At 51.2% G+C, this 19,655-nt stretch overlaps 1 protein-coding gene across 3 annotated transcripts in view; it reads right to left on the bottom strand.

Moving 5' to 3' along the window:
* SIL1 (SIL1 nucleotide exchange factor) overlaps positions 1–19,655 on the bottom strand; it is a 411,179-nt gene that overhangs the window by 31,191 nt on the left and 360,333 nt on the right. For all 3 annotated transcript variants that reach the window (XM_074552116.1, XM_074552117.1, XM_074552119.1), the window contains exons 5-7: positions 7,663–7,759; positions 5,263–5,454; positions 640–761 (exon numbers count right to left, since the gene is read on the bottom strand). In XM_074552116.1, coding sequence (XP_074408217.1) covers positions 640–761; positions 5,263–5,454; positions 7,663–7,759 — 411 coding nt within the window. The remainder of the gene's footprint in view (positions 1–639; positions 762–5,262; positions 5,455–7,662; positions 7,760–19,655) is intronic.

Raw genomic sequence — 19,655 nt, 5'->3', positions numbered from 1 at the left:
CACCAGGAAAACCCATGGAGCCCACAGGATACCTCCTGCAGCCAGCACTACACAGGATGCCTCAGCATGAGGCAGAGCAGGCTCCTTCCCCTGAACCTCAAACATTCTGCAGGTCAGTCTCCTCTGGATTCTGGCTGCTGACCCTTATTCCTGACCCCACATCTAATCAACACGCCTTTGATGTCAGAGGCACGTGTCCATGGGGCCCAGATCTCTGTCTAAAGACCACGGGAGCTGCTCAAATCAGCACCTTGCCATCTTGAAGCAGCCCAGGAGCAAGGATGAGGAAGGACAAAGGTGCTCACTGGGGTGCTTGGAACTGTACCCTCTGTCACATCTTCCTCCAGAGAGAGCTGTCAACGGGACAGAAGGAGAATAATTCCCCCCTTGGACATTGTAGAAACAGGGAGCCCAGGGAAACCAAGAAACAATCATAGATTTGACACCACATTACTTCTGGATGTGTCCAATAGCAAGATAAGGACACACTGAGGAGAAGGGGAAATGGGTGTTGGAAGGGCAAGGAAGGGGACAAGACAGTTTTGTGGTGTGTCACAACACAGTTTTTGGTCTCTGTTATCAGAAATAAACCAAGGGAGGTGGAGAGAGGCACAGACCCCAGCCGAGGGCAGGTCTCACCTGGACAGGGCAGCTCCCAGGACGAAGGCAGCATGTTCCTTCAGCGAGGCCTCGCTGCTGTTCAGCCCCTCAATCACCAGCCGGAGCCCACCCATGGACAGGAAATCCTTGGCATTGTCCACCTGGGAGAGAGCAGCTTCCATCAGCACAAAGCCTCAGAACACCTCCCTTCACACCCACAGCATCCCTTCCCTCCTGCTCTGACCAGCAGGGAGTTTTACAAGGAATTAAAAATTCCGAGGGAATGGCTGTGGCTGAGCTCAGCACAGCCCTGCCCACGAGCAGCGATGTCACAGCTGCCCAGGCACAGTGTCCTCGTGGGAGGACATTGTCACACTCAGAAGGCATCACTGGAAACTCAAATACTTTGATTATAGCTATCAAAACTGCTCTTGACACGTATTTTGGCAATTCAGGTGGTTGTCAAAAACTCGATATATCTGCTGATGTCAAAAAACTCCAGCTCTTTGCTCTCCCCTGAGCAAGCCTTTACTAGGGATCCAGGGAATTGCATGTTTTGCAAATGAAGTTAATTAATTGATGCTGTAATTGTAGCACCAGGAGTCAGGGATGTTTAGGAGCCTGTCAGCACCAACAGGGGGCATGGGAGCGAGGAGCATGGGCAGTTCTGGGAGTTCTCCATGAGTTCCATCAACAACTTCCCATGGACAAGGAAGGAAAAAGCCAGTCCCAGCTTGGAGGTGGCATCCAGGAGCTTCCCCAGGGAGCAGCCCCACAATGACATTCTAAGCAAACAATAATGGATTAACTGCCAGTAGGGAAAAGTTTGCACATTAGTGGGAATTCATCAGCCTCTGGCTCTAAGTGGATCAGGGGCTAGCCAGGCACAGTCCCAGCGGGCATCTGCTCTTGGAGAGGAGATCAGAAAAGGCTCTGAGTGCTCACAGACAAAATTTAGAGAAACAGCACAAACTACTTCAAGTACAAAATTCAGTCCAAAGTCAAATCGATGCATTTTGGTATTCAATGATTTTTTTTTCAGTTTAAAAGAGGATCTGATGAATGCTCAGAACTGCCTGCACAGAAAAATCAGTTTCTGCCTGCACAGAAAAATCAGGTTTAGAAATTCGACATATCTCTCTGAAAGACAGGGACACAACAGCAATCATTGGCAGATGGAAACAGAATATAAAAATGAGTTATCAGCAGGGCAAGCCAACCCCCTGATGGGGTGGGACAGGACCACAAGCCATGCAGGGCATGTGGGACACTCTTCTAGTCAATGACTTCATGCTCAGTGTTATATTTATCTCAACCATGTACCTTCATCAAAATTGGCCCTAAGTCAGATATTTCAGGTACCCAGGAGAAGGAAGAAGCTTTGTGTCCTACGGGTCTGTCGTTACCAACCAAAGCAGGACCTAGGGAGCTCCAGCTCATCTCTGCTCCCCAGTGGGACAATACCCACCTGTCCCTCTGCAAAGCTGCTCTCTGCAGGTCTGCTGGGGCTGATTCAGGATTTGCAGCATCTTTTGTATCCTTTCAGATGCTGTTCTTTTAACTGTCCCTATAAACCAGGCCTGCCAGAGCTCTCACTTTTCTGCAGACCCATCTTTATCTACAAAGAAATCTATGCAGCAACCCAATTTCAGCTGCCAGTGGGTCCTTTTATTACTCAGCCTCTGTAAAAACTGGTTTAGTGCTGGAATCAGACATTGACTTCTGCATGAGAGGGAATGTATGGACAGGCAGGAATTTGCATCCAGCAGCTGGTGTGGTAACACCAGCCCCTGCTGTAACCTCAGCAGCACCAGAGTCCTTTGTGCTGCCCCAGCGTCAGTGAGACACCACAACAGCAGAATGTAAATTGTGCTGTTGTGCTGTAAAGCTTATTCTGAAGATGTGTTTATCTTTTTTAACCAGAGTCTGTTGTGAGAGCTCCAGTTCTAAAACTAACAAAATCCCCAAACTTAACAACTTGAAGGTATTAACCTCTCTGGGGAGCTGTGGATGCTGCAAGGCAGCAGCTCCTACCTCACTTCAGTCCACTGAAATCAGCACAGAAGAAAAACCAAAGATCAAAAGAGCTCTTGAGTAAAGTACACAGGCAAAGCAGGCGAGGGGAGGGATGGGAGAAGAGCAAATATGACAGCAAGTTATTCAGGGAGCAGGTTTGAATTGGAGGAGAAAGAAAATAGGGAGGGAAGGTGAGAGAGAAAATGTTAGAAAACAAGAGCGAGGGAAAGCAGCATGTCAACTGCACACGATGGAGAGGAAATTAGCAGAGAGAGATGGTGTAGCATGTCAGAGCAGAGGAGAGGAGAAGATAAGCAGAGTAAATAATTGAGAGAAAGAGCCTGCAATGCCTGAGAACGGGTCTTGGCTCCACACACTGCTGTGCAAGCACCGTGAATGCTGTTTATGAGTTACGCTCTGCCCTCTTCACATTTGCATTTGGGTTTTATGCGTTACAGATAACCCAGCAAGCCAAACCCTCCTACTCCTTCTCCAAGACGGGCTCCTGAACATGCCAAGCTGAATCGTGGCAGAGGAGAAGCAAACCAGAGCTGGCAACCAAAAGCTGAGCAAAGGCAGAGCCCTTGGGCTGACTCTTCAAAGGCAGGAGAGAGCATCTCCCCGGGCTGGGCACCAGCCATGGCTCCCACAGCGTGCTCTGAGGCACGAGCTGCCCTGCACCCACTGCTCCAGGGTGACCATGGCACAGGGCAGGGAGCAGCCTTTGCTTGCACGCCCTCCAGGGCATGGCATTTTCCACTCCACAGGGCATTCCATGCCCCGGAGACAGCAGCAGGATGGCCAGGAGCTGAACAGTTCTGAAAAGCCACGGCATGGCATGGTACTGCTCTGACGGAGGCTGGCGAAGGTGGGACCTGCAAAGTGGCCCTACACCTGTCCTGGGCCACCCACACCTGCAAGGATCCCCTGCTCCCACAGCAGGGCTGTGACTCGCTGCAGAGGAGTGCTGGCAGTTCAGCCCTTCCAGGGTTATGCGGCACCAGCGTCCTTTGGCTGCTGTTCAGTAATTACATTAAGCCACTGCTGCTAAAGTCAGTCCCAAGCAGAGATAATGCTCTGGACGCATTCAACTGACTGGAAGAAGAAAGAGGAGGAAAAGCCATGCTGGCTTAGAGACAAGTCATATTTCTTATCAGCTTCCTGCCTGACGAGAAGGTGCTGCCCAGCCATCTGCCCCGACAGCGCGGGCACAGAGCAGCGCTGTGATCGGCGCACAAAGGAGCCCCTGTGCTCCTGCCAGCCTCCTGCCATTCCCCCTCTCTGACCCCTTTGATGCTGCATGTGCTTCCCTTTGATGCTCCAGTCCCTGCTCCTCTGCCATTCTGAAATTGTTTGCCCCATCCTGTGCTGCAGGGATTTTCTGCTGGAATAGTCCAGACCAGCTATGCTGGAATTCAAGGCATGCCAGGGCATTTGGGGGTTGCTTTTTAGCACAATGGCCTGATGCTCTGGCACCCTTAATCAGGCAAGATTAGCCCTGAGTACAAATATGAAGCTCTTTGGGTGCCCATTGTTCACAGTTATTCTCTGAGTCACACAGATGCCGTCAGTGACACAAAAGCAGGGAGAACAAACAGCAAGGAAGCCTCTGCATGCCCACAATGACAATTCAGAGTGGAAATTCAAGACAAAGAGCCCTGGAAATAACACTTGTATCAGCTGGCACATGGACTCTCTCTCTCACAGCAGCAACACTTCAGCTACCTGCCCCCAAATACCACATTTGGTTCAACAAGTGCTGTTCCAGTGAAAGGGCTTGCACTGGCACCTCCCAAGAGTTGTCCTATTCACCCTCTGAAATGACAAAGTGCCGCTGGAAACTCTCCCAGTGCACTCCAGACTCTCCCCAGTCACTGGGGAGGGAGAAGCCAAGTCCCTTCCCACACGGCAGAGCAGAGGCTGGATGCCCAGACACCCTCCCAGGGGTGGCACCAAGGCAGGCACCGAGCCCAGGGGAGCAGAGCTCTGTGCCTGCAGCTGCATCCAAGGGGAGGTAGGAATGTGTGAGCTGAAAGCAGAGCAAGAGAGATCAGAGAGAGGGGGGAAAAGTGTGAGCACAAACCCGAGGAAGCGAGATGCCAGGAAATATGTTCACCCTCACACAGAGCTAATTAGCACAGCGAGGCTCTGCTTGCCACTGCTTACTCACACCAAGACAAAATAGGGGGTTTTGGGTGGCTGTCACCTTTCCTGGTACAAAGACGTTCTCTGTGAACTGATATAAGGGCACCTACCATCAACCACGGCAGCTTTCCATGGAAGCAGAGAGAAAATAATTATTTTCTGAGCAACCACCACTCTACTTACCCAAAAATGGCAGCTAAAACCCCATTTTGTAACATTAAGGAGATAAAAGAGGAAAAAGAGAGGATAAGAAAACCAGCCTGAGAACAGACAACAAATCAGGCAACCACCAGGATACTGCTGGCTCCTGGCACAAGCGATGATTAATTCCAACCTGGATATAAAATAAGCCTGCACTAGTCCTCTGCTGTCTGTTATTGTCCCAGGATTATGGTAATTAAGCAATTTGTATTACCTGATACTGATAAGAAAAATAAAGCCCCGTTTATGACACCGTATCCCCTGGATTTTACACGGTAGTTACTGAGGCATTCTTGTTACCTGGTGAACATAATATTCGAGATCATAAAGCGCCGCGACTTTCTCATCCAGCGTGGAGGCAGAGCTGTTGAATTTGCTGATTAATTTAACCATAATTTCATAATCTGTTTCTATCTTCATGTTCAGCTTTTCAAACTCCTCCTTCAGCTGCTCTATGGGCCGGAACTTCTTCCTCACCTCTTCCTCTCGGGCCTTGGAAACAAAAGGAGGAAAAACCAGATGTGAAGATAGGAGATGAAGAGAGACAAGACAGACACAGAAAGGAATGCCAGCCCCAAAATTCACAAAGGGAACCTGGCTGTCTGTGCCAATGGATTTATTGCTGTACATCAGAGGTGCAGGGGCAGGGTCCTTCTGAGAAGCCCAGGAACCCAGTTAGCTCTGATATACCCACAATATGAGTGAACAGTAAGGCTTTGTGCACCACTTCTACATCTCTACAGCATTTGTGCACTATTTCTACATCCCATTTCCATCCAGCTCAACATCAAACCCACAGGCAGCAGTACTGCTGTTCTCTGCTTGCCTGCAAGTGGATCTTCTCAAAACCTGGCTGCAAAAAGCCCTGAGGCATCTCCCTGATCTTACAGCTGAACCTCTCAGGAACCGGACATGGGGCTGGAGAGCTCCAGAGGTCCCATCCAGCCCAACGTGCCCAGGGACTCCAAGGAGTTCTCAGACACAGACAAAGATGGTTTCGCCATTCCAAGCATTGAGCAAATTCCAGGAAGGGTCTATCTCCTAGGGAGAGGTGTTAGGACAGAAGCTGTCAGAAAGGGAGGCAGAAGGAGCAGTGATAAGCTGGGGGCAGCTGACATGCTGTGCCATGGGGCTTGGCCAGCACACAGCCTGTCCTGAGCTCATCTCCCTCGCAGTAACAGCACCCCAAGGGCTGCCCTGAACAGAGAGCCGACACAAAACGTGGTGAGGAGGAAAGGCTCTGTCGGAGATCTCAGAGAGCCCCAGAGGTGCAGGAACATCAGCACTGGTGGCACTGGGGACAGAGCCTGCTGCTGCAGGGGACAGAAGCAGCAGAGAGGCCATGCTGGAGCTGGGCTGCCCCAAGGACAGGAGAAAGGCAGAAAGCCCCTTTTGGAAGGCATTTGTCACAAATGCCAAGATGTGTTTGTATGCGGAGTGAGCCTCAGCTGGAGGGTTTGCACTGTCCTGCTCCCCATGAGGGATCAGAGAGGGCTGGAGGAAAACCAAGTGAGCAATGGAGGTGAAAGCTGTGTCAATGGAATGATAAATTACCAGAGGTACCACACCCAACCCATCCCTCCCCGAGCTGCCTCTGCCGGAGCACAGAGAGGCTCAGTGTAACTCCATTTCCTCTGACACTGAGCCTTCAGGGATGGATTTGCTCTCTGCAGGAGTGACTGCAAATGGAATACTTTAGGTCCATTAGATGTAGCTGCTTTTAGCCCAGTTGCTGGGACAAAAGCTATTCTAACAGGGGGTTTTAAAATATGGCTTATTTTCACCTAATAGAGTATCACTAATTTTTGCATTTCAATGATCCTCATTTCCAGCAGCCCTTTTCAGCAGCCCTGCAATCAATCAGCAATGCTGCTATGGAAATAATCTCCAGCAAATGAAATCATGCCGTGCTGCCACATAAGGGAAGAAAAAGCCTTTCTGTGACACCAGAACTTTAGAGCCTTGGCCCCTCTTTCAGTTTTTGTTTGAGTGAGCCAAGACCAAGGCAGCAGGAGGAGTGAGGGTTAAAGAAATACTGCTGAGGGGGAGAAGGGAAAGAGGCTCTGATGCACCTGATGAGTCACACATCTTCCCACCTATTTACTTCGGGTTGTGGGTTGTTTTGTAACTAAATGGACAACTTGGAGCTTGTGTAAGGAAACGTCAGCCCCTGCTTCACCATGGCCACTTGGGTTTTGCTATCCAGAGCACAAGGTTGGAAACCCAAAGCAAGGAGAGTAAAGGGAAATACCCTCTGTAAATACCGTCAGCTGCAATCCAGTTCCCTTTGGGGTCTGCAGACATTTTTGTGAATTGAGCTGCAGTGAAACAGAAAAATTACATTGTTCAGAGCAGCTGTGGCTGCCCCTGGATCCCTGGAAGTGTCGAAGGCCAGCTTGAATGGGGCTTGGAGCACCCTGAGATAGTAGAAAGTGTCCCTGCCCATGGCAGGGGTGGGACTGGATCAGCTTTAAGGTCCTATCCAACCCAAACCACTCACAAAATCTTCGAGTCATACAGAAAAGTCAGGGAACAATATCACTAACAGGTTAATAAAGGTATTTCAGGTCCATATTCACCACAAAATTAGTTTGCACAGTGTTTTCCAAGCAATCATTTTAACCATTGTGTTTCAGCAGAGAGTAACAGGGTGTTTTCAGATCCCTGAAATGTGCATTGCTTTAGAAATGGGAAACTTACCTTCCTTTCTGCCTTCTCACTTTCCTTCATTTTAGCCAAGGCCTTTTTAAGCTCCTCAGATGTGAATGAATTTGCATCGAGATCAACCTTGCCCAGCCTTGCAGAAGAAACAAAACAAACAAGAACATGTAATGAGTGAAAAACGGCCGCAATTCTATTTTCACTGTGACATTCTAGCAATGGCTAAGGGCAGGAGGAAAGGAATGAAATAACCTACCATACACAACAAAAGATTAGTCTGAGTGCTGGATTCTGTGTCAGGCTCACACACACCTCCCCCTGACAATATAGGGCTCTGCTGACCCAAATTCTAAGATCCCACCACAATAAAAACAGCTGATGAATTGATACCTCAGAATTTCGTGTTGCAATTGAGGAACCACCCCAGAGCCACTATATAACTGCAGAGGGCCTACAAGCTTCAACTTGCAGATTTCAGCTTATGAACATTGTACAGAGAGTCACAGGAGACCTCAGAACCTTTCCAGTGAGGGAAGGGACTACAGAGAAGTGAGCAAGGACTCTTGGTCAGGAACTGTAGTGACAGGACAAGGGAGAATGCGATCAAACTGCAAGAGATGGAAGAGATTTGATGATGGGAAGAAGTCCTTTACTCTCAGGGTGCCTGTCCCTGACACAGGGGCCAGTGCAGAAATGCTGTGGATGCCCCATCCCCAGCAACATCCAAGGCCAGGTGGGAAAGGGGCCGCAGCAACCTGCTGTGCTGGGAGCTTGCTCAGCTTGGAACCACATCATCTTCAGGGTCCCTTCCAAGCCAAACCATTCAAGGATTTGATCATTCTGCCATCCCCATCTCCCACTGCGCAGGGGCCCTGAAACTTCAGTGACATCACAGCTCCCACAGGGTTCCAGGTGGAACATCCAGCACCTGGAAACGAGCACAGCAGACACTTCACCGCCTCCCAAGGGTCAGTTGCTGCTCACCCTGCGCTCTGACCCTCAGCGCTGAGCTGCTGCTGCTGCCTGGGCTATTTCTGCCACCTGTTCTGGAGCACCAATCCCAGCAGGATGTGCTCTGCTGTGCCCGTGGAGGTACAGTGCCATGCCAGGCAGGGGGCACCCGGCTTGGGCAGGCTGCAGCCGTGTGGGAATGGATGGGGTGGGACAGGAAGCCCACTGGGAGATTGTGCTGCCCCTTTGCAGGCTGACAGAGACACCGTGGAAGAGATGAAAGTGGACCAGGCTCTGGAGGAGGAAGAAATGATGGAGGTGGACTCCTCCTCTACTTCCATGTCCTCCCCTGTTGAGGACATGGAAGTAGACGAGGAGGACACGATCGAAGAGATGGAGGTGGATGCGGAGGATAACACCGAGGAGATGGAAGTTGACGTGGAGGATGAGGAGGAGCCCATGGTCCTTGGGTGAATCTGGAGCCCCACAGGTAAGACAGGCAGATGCTTGCCACGCCCTGCCCACACACACACTGGGTCCCCTGACGCCAGGCTGGGGCTGGGCTGGATGGCCCCGCTCAGGGACACGGTGCCCGCAGGGGGCCTGGATTGTGCTGCCACAAGCACCAGCCCCGGCCTGCCCTGCGCTTGCCTGGGGCCACGCCAGCCCTGCCAGCCCCGGCCCAGCCCCTGGGGCCCAGCTCCCAGCCCTGCTGGGCCCAGTGCTGCCGGCTGAGTCCAGCTCTGCTGCTTCCTTTCTTCCAGGACTCATGCATATGTTGGCACAGATGCCACGTCTTTGTAAATATGTTTGAAAGTTTCGAGGATTTCTGTAAATACGTTTGAAAGTTTTGAAGATTCCTGTAAATATGTTCACTACGTTTGAAGATCTCTGTAAATACGTTTTGAAGATTGTTAGCCCATCGGACCCCATGTAAATACGTTCTGTACATTGTTGTTGTTGTTGTTGTTATAACATTTGTTATAATGACACATATTCTGTAAATCCTAGATTTGCCGATCTTCGGCAAATAAATCCTGTTTCGTTTTAAAACCTGACTACTCTTGGCCATTCCTTTGGGCACGGCAGCCTTTGCACACTTGTGGGTTCCACTTGTTCCGCGTTCCCGGGGCTGGAGGTCCCTGGGGGTGCTGGCACGGCCACCCCGGGGCTGGGGGTCCCTGTGCACAGGGGCTCCCACTGACACCACTCCTGGCACTGGGCACTGCTGCTCTTCCTGGCCTGGGGCACAGCGCTGTCCCCAAGAGCTCAGCTCTCTCTCACCAGCTCTCACACAGGGGGCTCTCACAGCACTGCCCCTGCAGCCATGCCACCAAAGCAGGCAGCAAACCTTCAGCCACCCTTCCCGCTGCAGCCACAGGCACTCCTGGGCCCAGAGCCGCCAGCAGGCCACAGACATCCAAAATGCACCTGCACGCTCTCAAGGCCACCACAGCCTTGGCAACTGGGCCACCTGCATCTGGGCTGCTGCAGGGGCTGATCTTTAAGCCTTGCAGCCTCCAAAGGCCCTGGGCTCTGCTTCCCAGCCTGCTCTGCACTGCCCTGAGCCCACATTGTTCCAGAGACAAAAGCCAAGCCAGGGCATCCTCACCCTGCCCGCACTCCTGCTGCTGCCAGCGGCCATTGGCACCCACTCGTGTGACAGCTGCAGGGTCAGGGCAGCCTGTGCTGGGCAGGGGGCACGGGGCTTTGGGCCCTGCGGCTGCTGCTGCTGCTGCTGCTGCTGCTGGGGGCCATGGGCCCAACAGGGCCCCGAGCTCAGCCCCTGCCCGGCCAGCTGCCCCCAAAGCCCCACACTCCCCCAGCATCCCCATCACAGCTGCCAGGGGCAAATCCCACGGGCTTCAGGAAAGAAATTCCCCAGAGTGACTAAACCAAGGGGTCCAAGGGGAAGGTCAGCACCAGCTGATGTTTACAGCACCTTGACAAAGGTGGCTGCAGGGCAGCTGAGATCTCCAGGGCCTCTGGCAGTGCCTGCTCTGCACGTGAGCCTGTGGGGCTGCTCCCACTGGGACACAGCACCGAGCTCAGGCCTGCCCTCAGCCCCTCACAGCTGATCCCAAGGAGCAGGCTCACAAAGCAGTTTCAGACCTCTGCCTGCAGGTATTTCAATAGACTAAATGTCATTCAAAGAAGCCACCTTGCACATTTAGCTCTATTGTCATGGCATGAGAAGCCATGAAGGTGCCTCTCAATGTGCACTCTGGGCACTTCCACTGCCATCCCAACGGGAACACAAAGGACAGGCCTCTGCTTTCAGCACTGCTGAGCTCCTCACCCAGCAATGAAATCTCAGGAAGAGGCAGGAATTATGTGCACCAGAGATTCTGGACTCCAATAAATGGCATGAATTCTACAGGCCATCCAACCCAATGACCTGCATGTCTCTACTTTTTCCTCTTTCTCTCATCCCTCATGTCACTTTCCCCAAAACCTACCATTGCACAAATGGCTGAGGCATCTACCATTAGGGTATCCTTACACCATGATGGCAGCCTAGCTAAGGCTACATTAGTTTGAGCAGAAGCTCAAATCATTTTGGATGTTGCACTACAAGATGTCATCACTGTGGTACAGGAGAAAGGTTTTGAGATTGCAGCAGATAAAGTCCAAAGAGAGTGCCCTGTGGAAGTAGCTTGGCCTAAAAAGCACAGAGAGAACCATCACATCCCTAACACTGCACATCAAGGAAAACCCAAAGACTCTGCCAGAACTCCACATGCTGTGTGGAAGCTGTTTTGATGTCGTGGCATGAGAAGTCATGAAGTGCTCTGAAAGCTCACTCTGGGCACTTCCACTGCCACCCCAAAGGGAACACAAAGGACAGGCCTCTGCTTTCAGCACTGCTGAGCTCCTCACCCAGCAATGAAGTCTCAGGAAGAGGCAGGAATTGAGTGCACCAGAGAGCCTGGCCTCTAATAAAGGGCATGAATCCCACAGCCCACCCAAACCAATGCCTTGCATGTCTCTACATTTTCCGTCTTCTCTCATCTCTCGTGTCACTTTCCCCATTTTCTCTGACTGGGAACTTGGCTTCTCTCACTCCTGTCTTCAGGTTAGGCCACACGTGTGACCCAGCAGTAACAGCCTGACCCACAGGCAAGTGGGAGAGCCCTCTTGGTCAAGAACTGTAGTGACAGGACAAGGGAGAATGGGATCAAACTGCAAGAGTTGGAAGAGATTTGATGATGGGAAGAAGTCCTTTACTCTCAGGGTGCCTGTCCCTGACACAAGGACTGGTGCAGAAATGCTGTGGATGCCCCATCCCCAGCAACATCCAAGGCCAGCTGGGACAGGGGCCGCAGCAACCTGCTGTGCTGGGAGCTTGCTCAGCTTGGAACCACATCATCTTTAGGGTCCCTTCCAAGCCAAACCATTCAAGGATTTGATCATTCTGCCATCTCCATCTCCCTCTGCGCAGGGGCCCTGAAACTTCAGTGACATCACAGCTCCCACAGGGTTCCAGGTGGAACGTCCAGCACCTGGAAACGAGCACAGCAGACACTTCACCGCCTGCCAAGGGTCAGTTGCTGCTCACCCTGCGCTCTGACCCTCAGCGCTGAGCTGCTGCTGCTGCCTGGGCTATTTCTGCCACCTACTCTGCAGCGCCAATCGCAGCAGGATGTGCTCTGCTGTGCCCGTGGAGGTACAGTGCCATGCCAGGCAGGGGGCACCCGGCTTGGGCAGGCTGCAGCCATGTGGGAATGGATGGGGTGGGACAGGAAGCCCACTGGGAGATTGTGCTGCCCCTTGCAGGCTGACAGAGACACTGTGGAGGACATGGAAGTGGACCAGGCTCTGGAGGAGGAAGAGATGATGGAGGTGGACTCCTCCTCTACTTCCATGTCCTCCCCTGTTGAGGACATGGAAGTAGACGAGGAGGACACCACCGAAGACATGGAGGTGGATGAGGAGGATGAAATCGAGGACATGGAGGTGGATGAGAATGAGGAGGAGCCCATGGTCCTTGGGTGAATCTGGAGCCCCACAGGTAAGACAGGCAGATGCTTGCCACGCCCTGCCCACACACACACTGGGTCCCCTGACGCCAGGCTGGGGCTGGGCTGGATGGCCCCGCTCAGGGACACGGTGCCCGCAGGGGACCTGGCTTGTGCTGCCACAAGCACCAGCCCCGGCCTGCCCTGCCCTTGCCTGGGGCCACGCCAGCCCTGCCAGCCCCGGCCCAGCCCCTGGGGCCCAGCTCCCAGCCCTGCTGGGCCCAGTGCTGCCGCCTGAGTCCAGCTCTGCTGCTTCCTTTCTTCCAGGACTCATGCACGTATTGGCACAGATGCCACGACTTTGTAAATATGTTTGAAAGTTTTGAAATTTCCTGTAAATATGTTGACTACGTTAGAAGACTCCTGTAAATACGTTTTGAAGATTGTTAGCCCATCTGATCCCATGTAAATATGTACACTACTGTTGATGTTCTTATAACGATATTTATACGAAACTTGTTGTGTAAACTCTAGATTTGCCGATTATCGGCAAATAAATCCTGTTTCTTTTTAAAACCTGACTTCTCTTGGCCATTCCTTTGGGCACAGGCAGCCTTTGCACACTGGTGGGTTCCACTTGTTCCACATTCCCTGGGCTGGAAGTCGCTGGGGGTGCTGGCACGGCCACCCTGGGGCTGGGGGTCCCTGTGCACAGGGGCTCCCACTGACACCACTCCTGGCACTGGGCACTGCTGCTCTTCCTGGCCTGGGGCACAGCGCTGTCCCCAAGAGCTCAGCTCTCTCTCACCAGCTCTCACACAGGGGGCTCTCACAGCACTGGCCCCTGCAGCCATGCCACCAAAGCAGGCAGCAAACCTTCAGCCACCCTTCCTGCTGCAGCCACAGGCACTCCTGGGCCCAGAGCCGCCAGCAGGCCACCGCCATGCAAAATGCACCTGCACGCTCTCATGGCCACCACAGCCTTGGCAACTGGGCCACCTGCATCTGGGCTGCTGCAGGGGCTGATCTTTAAGCCTTGCAGCCTCCAAAGGCCCTGGGCTCTGCTTCCCAGCCTGCTCTGCACTGCCCTGAGCCCGCAAGGTTCCGGAGATAAAAGCCAGGCCAGGGCATCCTCACCCTGCCCGCACTCCTGCTGCTGGCAGCGGCCACTGACCCCTGGGCCCCACTCGGGTGACAGCTGCAGGGACAGGGCAGCCTGTGCTGGGCAGGGGGCACGGGGCTTTGGGCTCTGCGGCTGCTGCTGCTGCTGCTGCTGCTGCTGGGGGCCATGGGCCCAACAGGGCCCCGAGCTCAGCCCCTGCCCGGCCAGCTGCCCCCAAAGCCCCACACTCCCCGAGCATCCCCATCACAGCTGCCAGGGGGAAATCCCACGGGCTTCAGGAAAGAAATTCCCCATAGTGACTAAACCAAGGGGTCCAAGGGGAAGGTCGGCACCAGCTGATGTTTACAGCACCTTGACAAAGGTGGCTGCAGGGCAGCTGAGATCTCCAGGGCCTCTGGCAGTGCCTGCTCTGCACGTGAGCCTGTGGGGCTGCTCCCACTGGGACACAGCACCGGGCTCAGGCCTGCCCTCAGCCCCTCACAGCTGATCCCAAGGAGCAGGCTCACAAAGCAGTTTCAGACCACTGCCTGCAGATATTTCAACAGACTAAATGTCATTCAAAAAGCCACCTTGCACATTTAGCTTTGGTGTCATGGCATGAGAAGCCACGAAGGTGCCTCTCAATGTGCACTCTGGGCACTTCCACTGGCATCCCAAAGGCATCACAAAGGACAGGCCTCTGCTTTCAGCACTACTGAGCTCCTCACTATCAATGAAATCTCAGGAGGACACAGGGTTTTTTCAGGCTCAGGGGCCTCTTACTGGAAGTATAATACCACACAACAAAAATGACCAATTAAAGTGAGGCAGCCGTGTAAATGCAATGTTTTTTCAGGTTTATCAGGGCTTGCTGAGGGCAGTACTAGCACCCTGCACCAGCATGAGGGATGAGGGCCAGCTCATCTGCTGAAGCCCAGGGGACATTTTGAAACACCTGCATCCAGAGCCATCAGCAGTGAGTTGGGGGACGGCCGCCTGCAGTGCAGGATCCTTGGGAGATATTTTAGTCCTGTAGGTGGGCCGCCATTTACATCAGGGCTAGCTCTGGGTAACAAATTATCCAAAGTTGTGAGGGACATATATGTTCCAGTTAGGGAGGTTCGCCTTTCATGGGGGAAGACTTGTATTAAGGGAAGTTGGAAGTCATTTGTTCATTGGCTTTTAAAGGAGTTCCCAGATATTTCTGTTGATTCAATTCGTCATGTAGCATTTTGGGACTCAGTTCGGGAAAGACTCTATCTTTTGAAAACTCAGGGAGGGATAACAGTCGTAAAATTTTACCTAATTTTTCACATGATTTATACAGTTTTCTCAAGGGTTCAATTTTCTAATACTCAAATCATATTTTGAGCTCTGTCCCCGGCATTCCTGAACCCACTGATACAAAGATAAGGGTGAGAGACAGGAACTGCTGTAAAGCACAGACAAGTCACCTGCTGTCTGACATCTTCCCTCCTTCTCTACCCCTTGCCCAGGTCACACAGGCTTGGATTCTACCCTAACCCATTCTCCAGTACCTCTCCTCACTGGATCCCCCTCAGATAGCCCACAAAATGGAGTCCATCCTCTGCAGGGGGTTGTCAATGTCAAACTCCCTCTCACCCCCAGCTCTCTCATTGGGTCTTCCCCGTATTGGGTCCTACCCCTGCATCAGGTACCACCTCTGCATTGGGATCCAGTGCTTCCTTGCCTACTCCCGCTGCCCTACCCCCTCCAACTCAGCCCCTTGCGGATCCCACACTGTCAGAGATGGAAGTGTGAGGGGCGGTAACCGGAAGGCCGCCATCTTGGCTACCAAAGGCCCACAACACCGGGCCTGGCCAGTCACCCCAAGGCCCCGCTCCTCTGCCAAAGACCAAGTTCCCTCTTCTGGAGAGGGGAGGGAAGGTTCATCCCACCTTGAGCATGAGCCTGAGGATACTTGGCAAAGGATGTGGAAGCTGGCGGTGGAAGAGGGGGACTGGGAATTGGTAGCTAAAATACAAGCAGCACTGGTGTAGTACCAGAGTGGGGCTAACCCCTGATGGGAAGTTGTCACACACGGGGAGATGAAAGGCCTTTGTAAAGCAGCGAAACACCATGGGAGGGGCTCACCATATTTTAATAATTTGTTAAATGCCACCTTCACTGCTCATGTTATGGTGCCTCACGATCTGCTCCATTTTATGCACATCCTACTTTTTCCCACTGAAATTATTCTGTGGGCAGGAATGGGGAAAAATAATAAAATAATTATTAAAAGACTATACTAGGCAAGACAGGTGGGCACACCTAACACTAGTCCATCTAGGGAGGAAGATTTCACTAAACCTCATTCCATAGACCTTCCTGAGCTCTGTTAGAAGAGATAAAAGTGCTGCAAAGACAGCTCTCAAGCAGACACCCAATGGAACAACACCTACTCTAGATTTCATAGACATTCTGCAAGGACCTGGGCAATCCTTTCTAAAATTTATTGACCACCTCACACAAGCAATAGTGTAAGGTGGTCAATAAATTTTAAATTTTGAACAAAATTTTTAAATTTTGTTCAACCTGCAGAAGCAAGTTGAACATCCAAAAGCCAGGAAGGTACTTCTTACTAAACTTGCTGAAACAAATGCTATTAACAACCATAAAGACATTTTTCCTTCGCTACCCCTTAACTCAAAGCCAACTATTGCACAAATGGTCGAGGCATGCACACTTAGGGCATCCTTACACTTTGATGCCAGTCTAGCTAAGGGTACCAGTCAGGGTGTAGTAGAGGTGCTAGTAGCCTCCCAAGTTATTCCCTGACATACACATGGAAAAGGACCTGGCTTTCAGTGTAGGGAGATGGGGCATTTTCAACAGAATTTTAAAAATAAAGGCTATTACCAGGGACCGTCTAGGTGTCACAGCCACTGTCCTCACTGCCCCCCTCGTCCACATGCTTTCCAACACCAGCAAAACCGGTGGCCTGCAGGAAACCCCACACAGATACGGAAGGGCCCCGCACGATGACACCAAATGTGAGGCCGTTCCGCCCCACTCTACCCAACATCGTGGAGAATCAGCACAGTGACATTTTCAAATGCATCGGGAGAGCTCGATAGCTGCAGAAAACTCGACAGAAGACAGCTCTGCCCTGGAACCTAAAGGCAGCTGGTAGGGGCCGTTTCAATTCCAATCCATGATATTTATGTTCACCATATTCCAACAGGCAAATACAAAGGGATGGAGACACTCACTATACTGCCTGAGGTAGTCACTTTGGCATCTTTGCAGGAGATAACTTTACAGGTTCTATGCTTATTCCCTCGCCTTTTCATTCCAAAAGGAACAGTTATACCCAGAGCCTACCTCCCACGGGACATGATCACCACACGAGCTGATCCAATACTGTTGAGGGCACAGATTACGGGTTGAAACAGACCTGCTCGAAAGGGTGCTTGGTCATGTAAAGGGAGAAAGATGTCTCTGGAGAATTAGATATAGGAGATGACATCACCATAATTTCCTGCTCTGATTGCCTAAAAGAATGGGCCCTGGTTCCAGCTTCTGGGGGAATTATTAGCTACCAGGGAGCCACTACCAGCTTCTGGAGTCACAGTAACACCTGCAGGGAAGGTCCTGAGGGCACAGTGGTACAGTAAGATCATTCGTCACCTGGGCACCAATAACGCTTTGGGGAAGAGACCTCTTGTCCCAATGGGGGACAAGGCCAGAGATCCTATCAACACTTCAGGATTTCTAGACGGGGCCACAGAGCAGCGCGCCACCCTTCAGTCAACCTGGAAGACCAACGATCCCATATGGGTGGATCAGTGGCCCCTCCCAGGCAGAAAGTTAAAGGCCCTGCAGTCCCTCGTGCAGCAGCAGCTGTCTGTAGGCCACACTGTACCATCTACTAGCCCCTGAAATGTGCCTGTCATTATCATATGAAAGCCTGGCAAAGACAAGAGGGGGCTCCTGCAGGACCTCAGGAAAATCAACGAGGTCATTGATGACATGGGTGCCCTCCAGTCCAGCCTGCCCTCAGCCTCCATGATACCTCGAGTTTGGTAGATAGTCGTTATACATATAAATGACTGCTTTTTTTACTTCTCCTGGCACCCCAATGGAAGCCCTTGTTTGCTTTTTCCGTCCCCAAATTGACAAGCACCTTTAGAGAGGTACGAGTGGACTGCATTGCCTCAAGGAATGGAGAAGAACCCAACTACTTGTCAATGCCTTGCAGCCAAAATTCTCTTGCCCAGCTGGAAAAGACATCCTAATGCTATCATTTGTCATTACATGAACGACACAGTAGTTTGTGCAGAAGCTCAAATCATTTTGGATGTTGCAGTACAAGATGTCATCACTACGGCACAGGAGAAAGGTTTTAAGATTGCAGCAGATAAAGTCCAAAAGACAGCCGCTTGGAAGTAGCTCGGCCTAAAAACTACAGAGAGAACCATCACATCCCAAACACTGCACATCAAGGACAACCCAAAGACTCTGAAAGAACTCCAAATGCTCTATAGAAGCATCAGTTGGGTACGTTCACTGCTGGGAATCACCACAGATCTCACACCACTGTTCCTGCTGCTCCTTAAACGCAGAGAAGGACTCTTTTCCCTGCAATCACTGACACTGGAGGCCGAAGCAGCTGTACAAAAGGTACCCTGGGTGATTCAAACTAAACAGGCACACAGTTACCACACTACTTTTCCTTTCTCCCTGGCAACCCTTGCTGTAAGTCCAATATTCCATACATTATTCTTTCAGGGGGACTCAACTATCTCAGATTCCCTGATAATAATGGAATGTGTTTTCAGATCACACCGACCTATTAAAACAATAACAACCCAACAGAAAGTTATTGCACCACTAATCAGGAAAGCTAGAGAGCATCTGTGCTCCCTTGCAGGAACGGACCTTGTGAATACATACTTACTTCTCACTCAAGAGCACCTCAATTGGCTACTTCAAACATCTGAAACACTGCAATACGTCTTGGATACTTTTTATACAGGCAAAGATCACCCACCAATCCTACAACCAAAACATTTCTGTGCTGCTCAGGATGTTTATAATTACCCAAGACCTGGCAAGATCCCTTGTAGCCACCTGCCCCAAATGTCAGGAACATGGCCTTGCTTCTGTCAGAGCTTGAGGCATTCCAAGAGGACTAGAGAGTCTCCACATCTGGCAATCAGACATCACACACTAAGCCCCTTTCGGCAGACTAAAGTACATCCATGTCACAATCGATGCCTTTTCCAGTGTGATTTTTGCCTCTGTCCATGCTGGTGAAAAATCCGAAGATGCTATAAAACATTACTTTTTAGTTTTTTCCACCTTAACAGCTACACAGGAAATTAAAACTGATAAGGCTCTTGCTTACACCTTGCACTGATTCCAACAAGTTTCTCACCTCTGGTGTATAAAACACGTCACAGGCATACCACACTCCGCCACAGGACAGTCCATAGCCGAGAGGGCCCACTGATCAATCAAAAGGATCCTTGAGCAACTGAGAGGGGTAATCCAGATATTATCTTCCAGTGACAGACTGGCCAAGGCCTTTTATGTATTCAGCTTTTTGAACAACTCATTTATGGCGCCAACTCCCCCCATCATCAGACATTTTACTAATTCAACTGCAGCCCAATGTGCTGATCAAAGACACTGAATCTAAACAATTTATCGGCACCTTCCCATTAATTACTTGGGAAAGAGAAGAAGCCCTTGTCTCTACAGCAACATTCCTAAGATGGATCCCAGCAAAACACATAAAATTTCTTTCTGGAAACGGTGCAGCAAACACCAGAGCCACCATCAGAAGAACAGAATGGAAGCCTAAGAGGGACAGCAGCACCCTCAAAAAGAACAAGAAGAAGGACAGAAGATCTCCTAAGCAGCGTTGACCACACACACCAAGACCAAGCTAGCTCAGACACCACTAACCAGGATATATGTCTTAACATTTGTAAAAATTATGTTTTAGCATTGATACATGATTCTTCTAATAAGCTGTGTTCACACCCTTGGCT

This window comes from Zonotrichia albicollis, chromosome 15, assembly GCF_047830755.1.
Source record: "Zonotrichia albicollis isolate bZonAlb1 chromosome 15, bZonAlb1.hap1, whole genome shotgun sequence".
NCBI classification, from domain to species: Eukaryota; Metazoa; Chordata; class Aves; order Passeriformes; family Passerellidae; genus Zonotrichia; species Zonotrichia albicollis.
The sequence above is the reverse complement of the archived record's forward strand: the minus strand, read 5'-3'. Positions and strand labels throughout refer to the sequence as shown.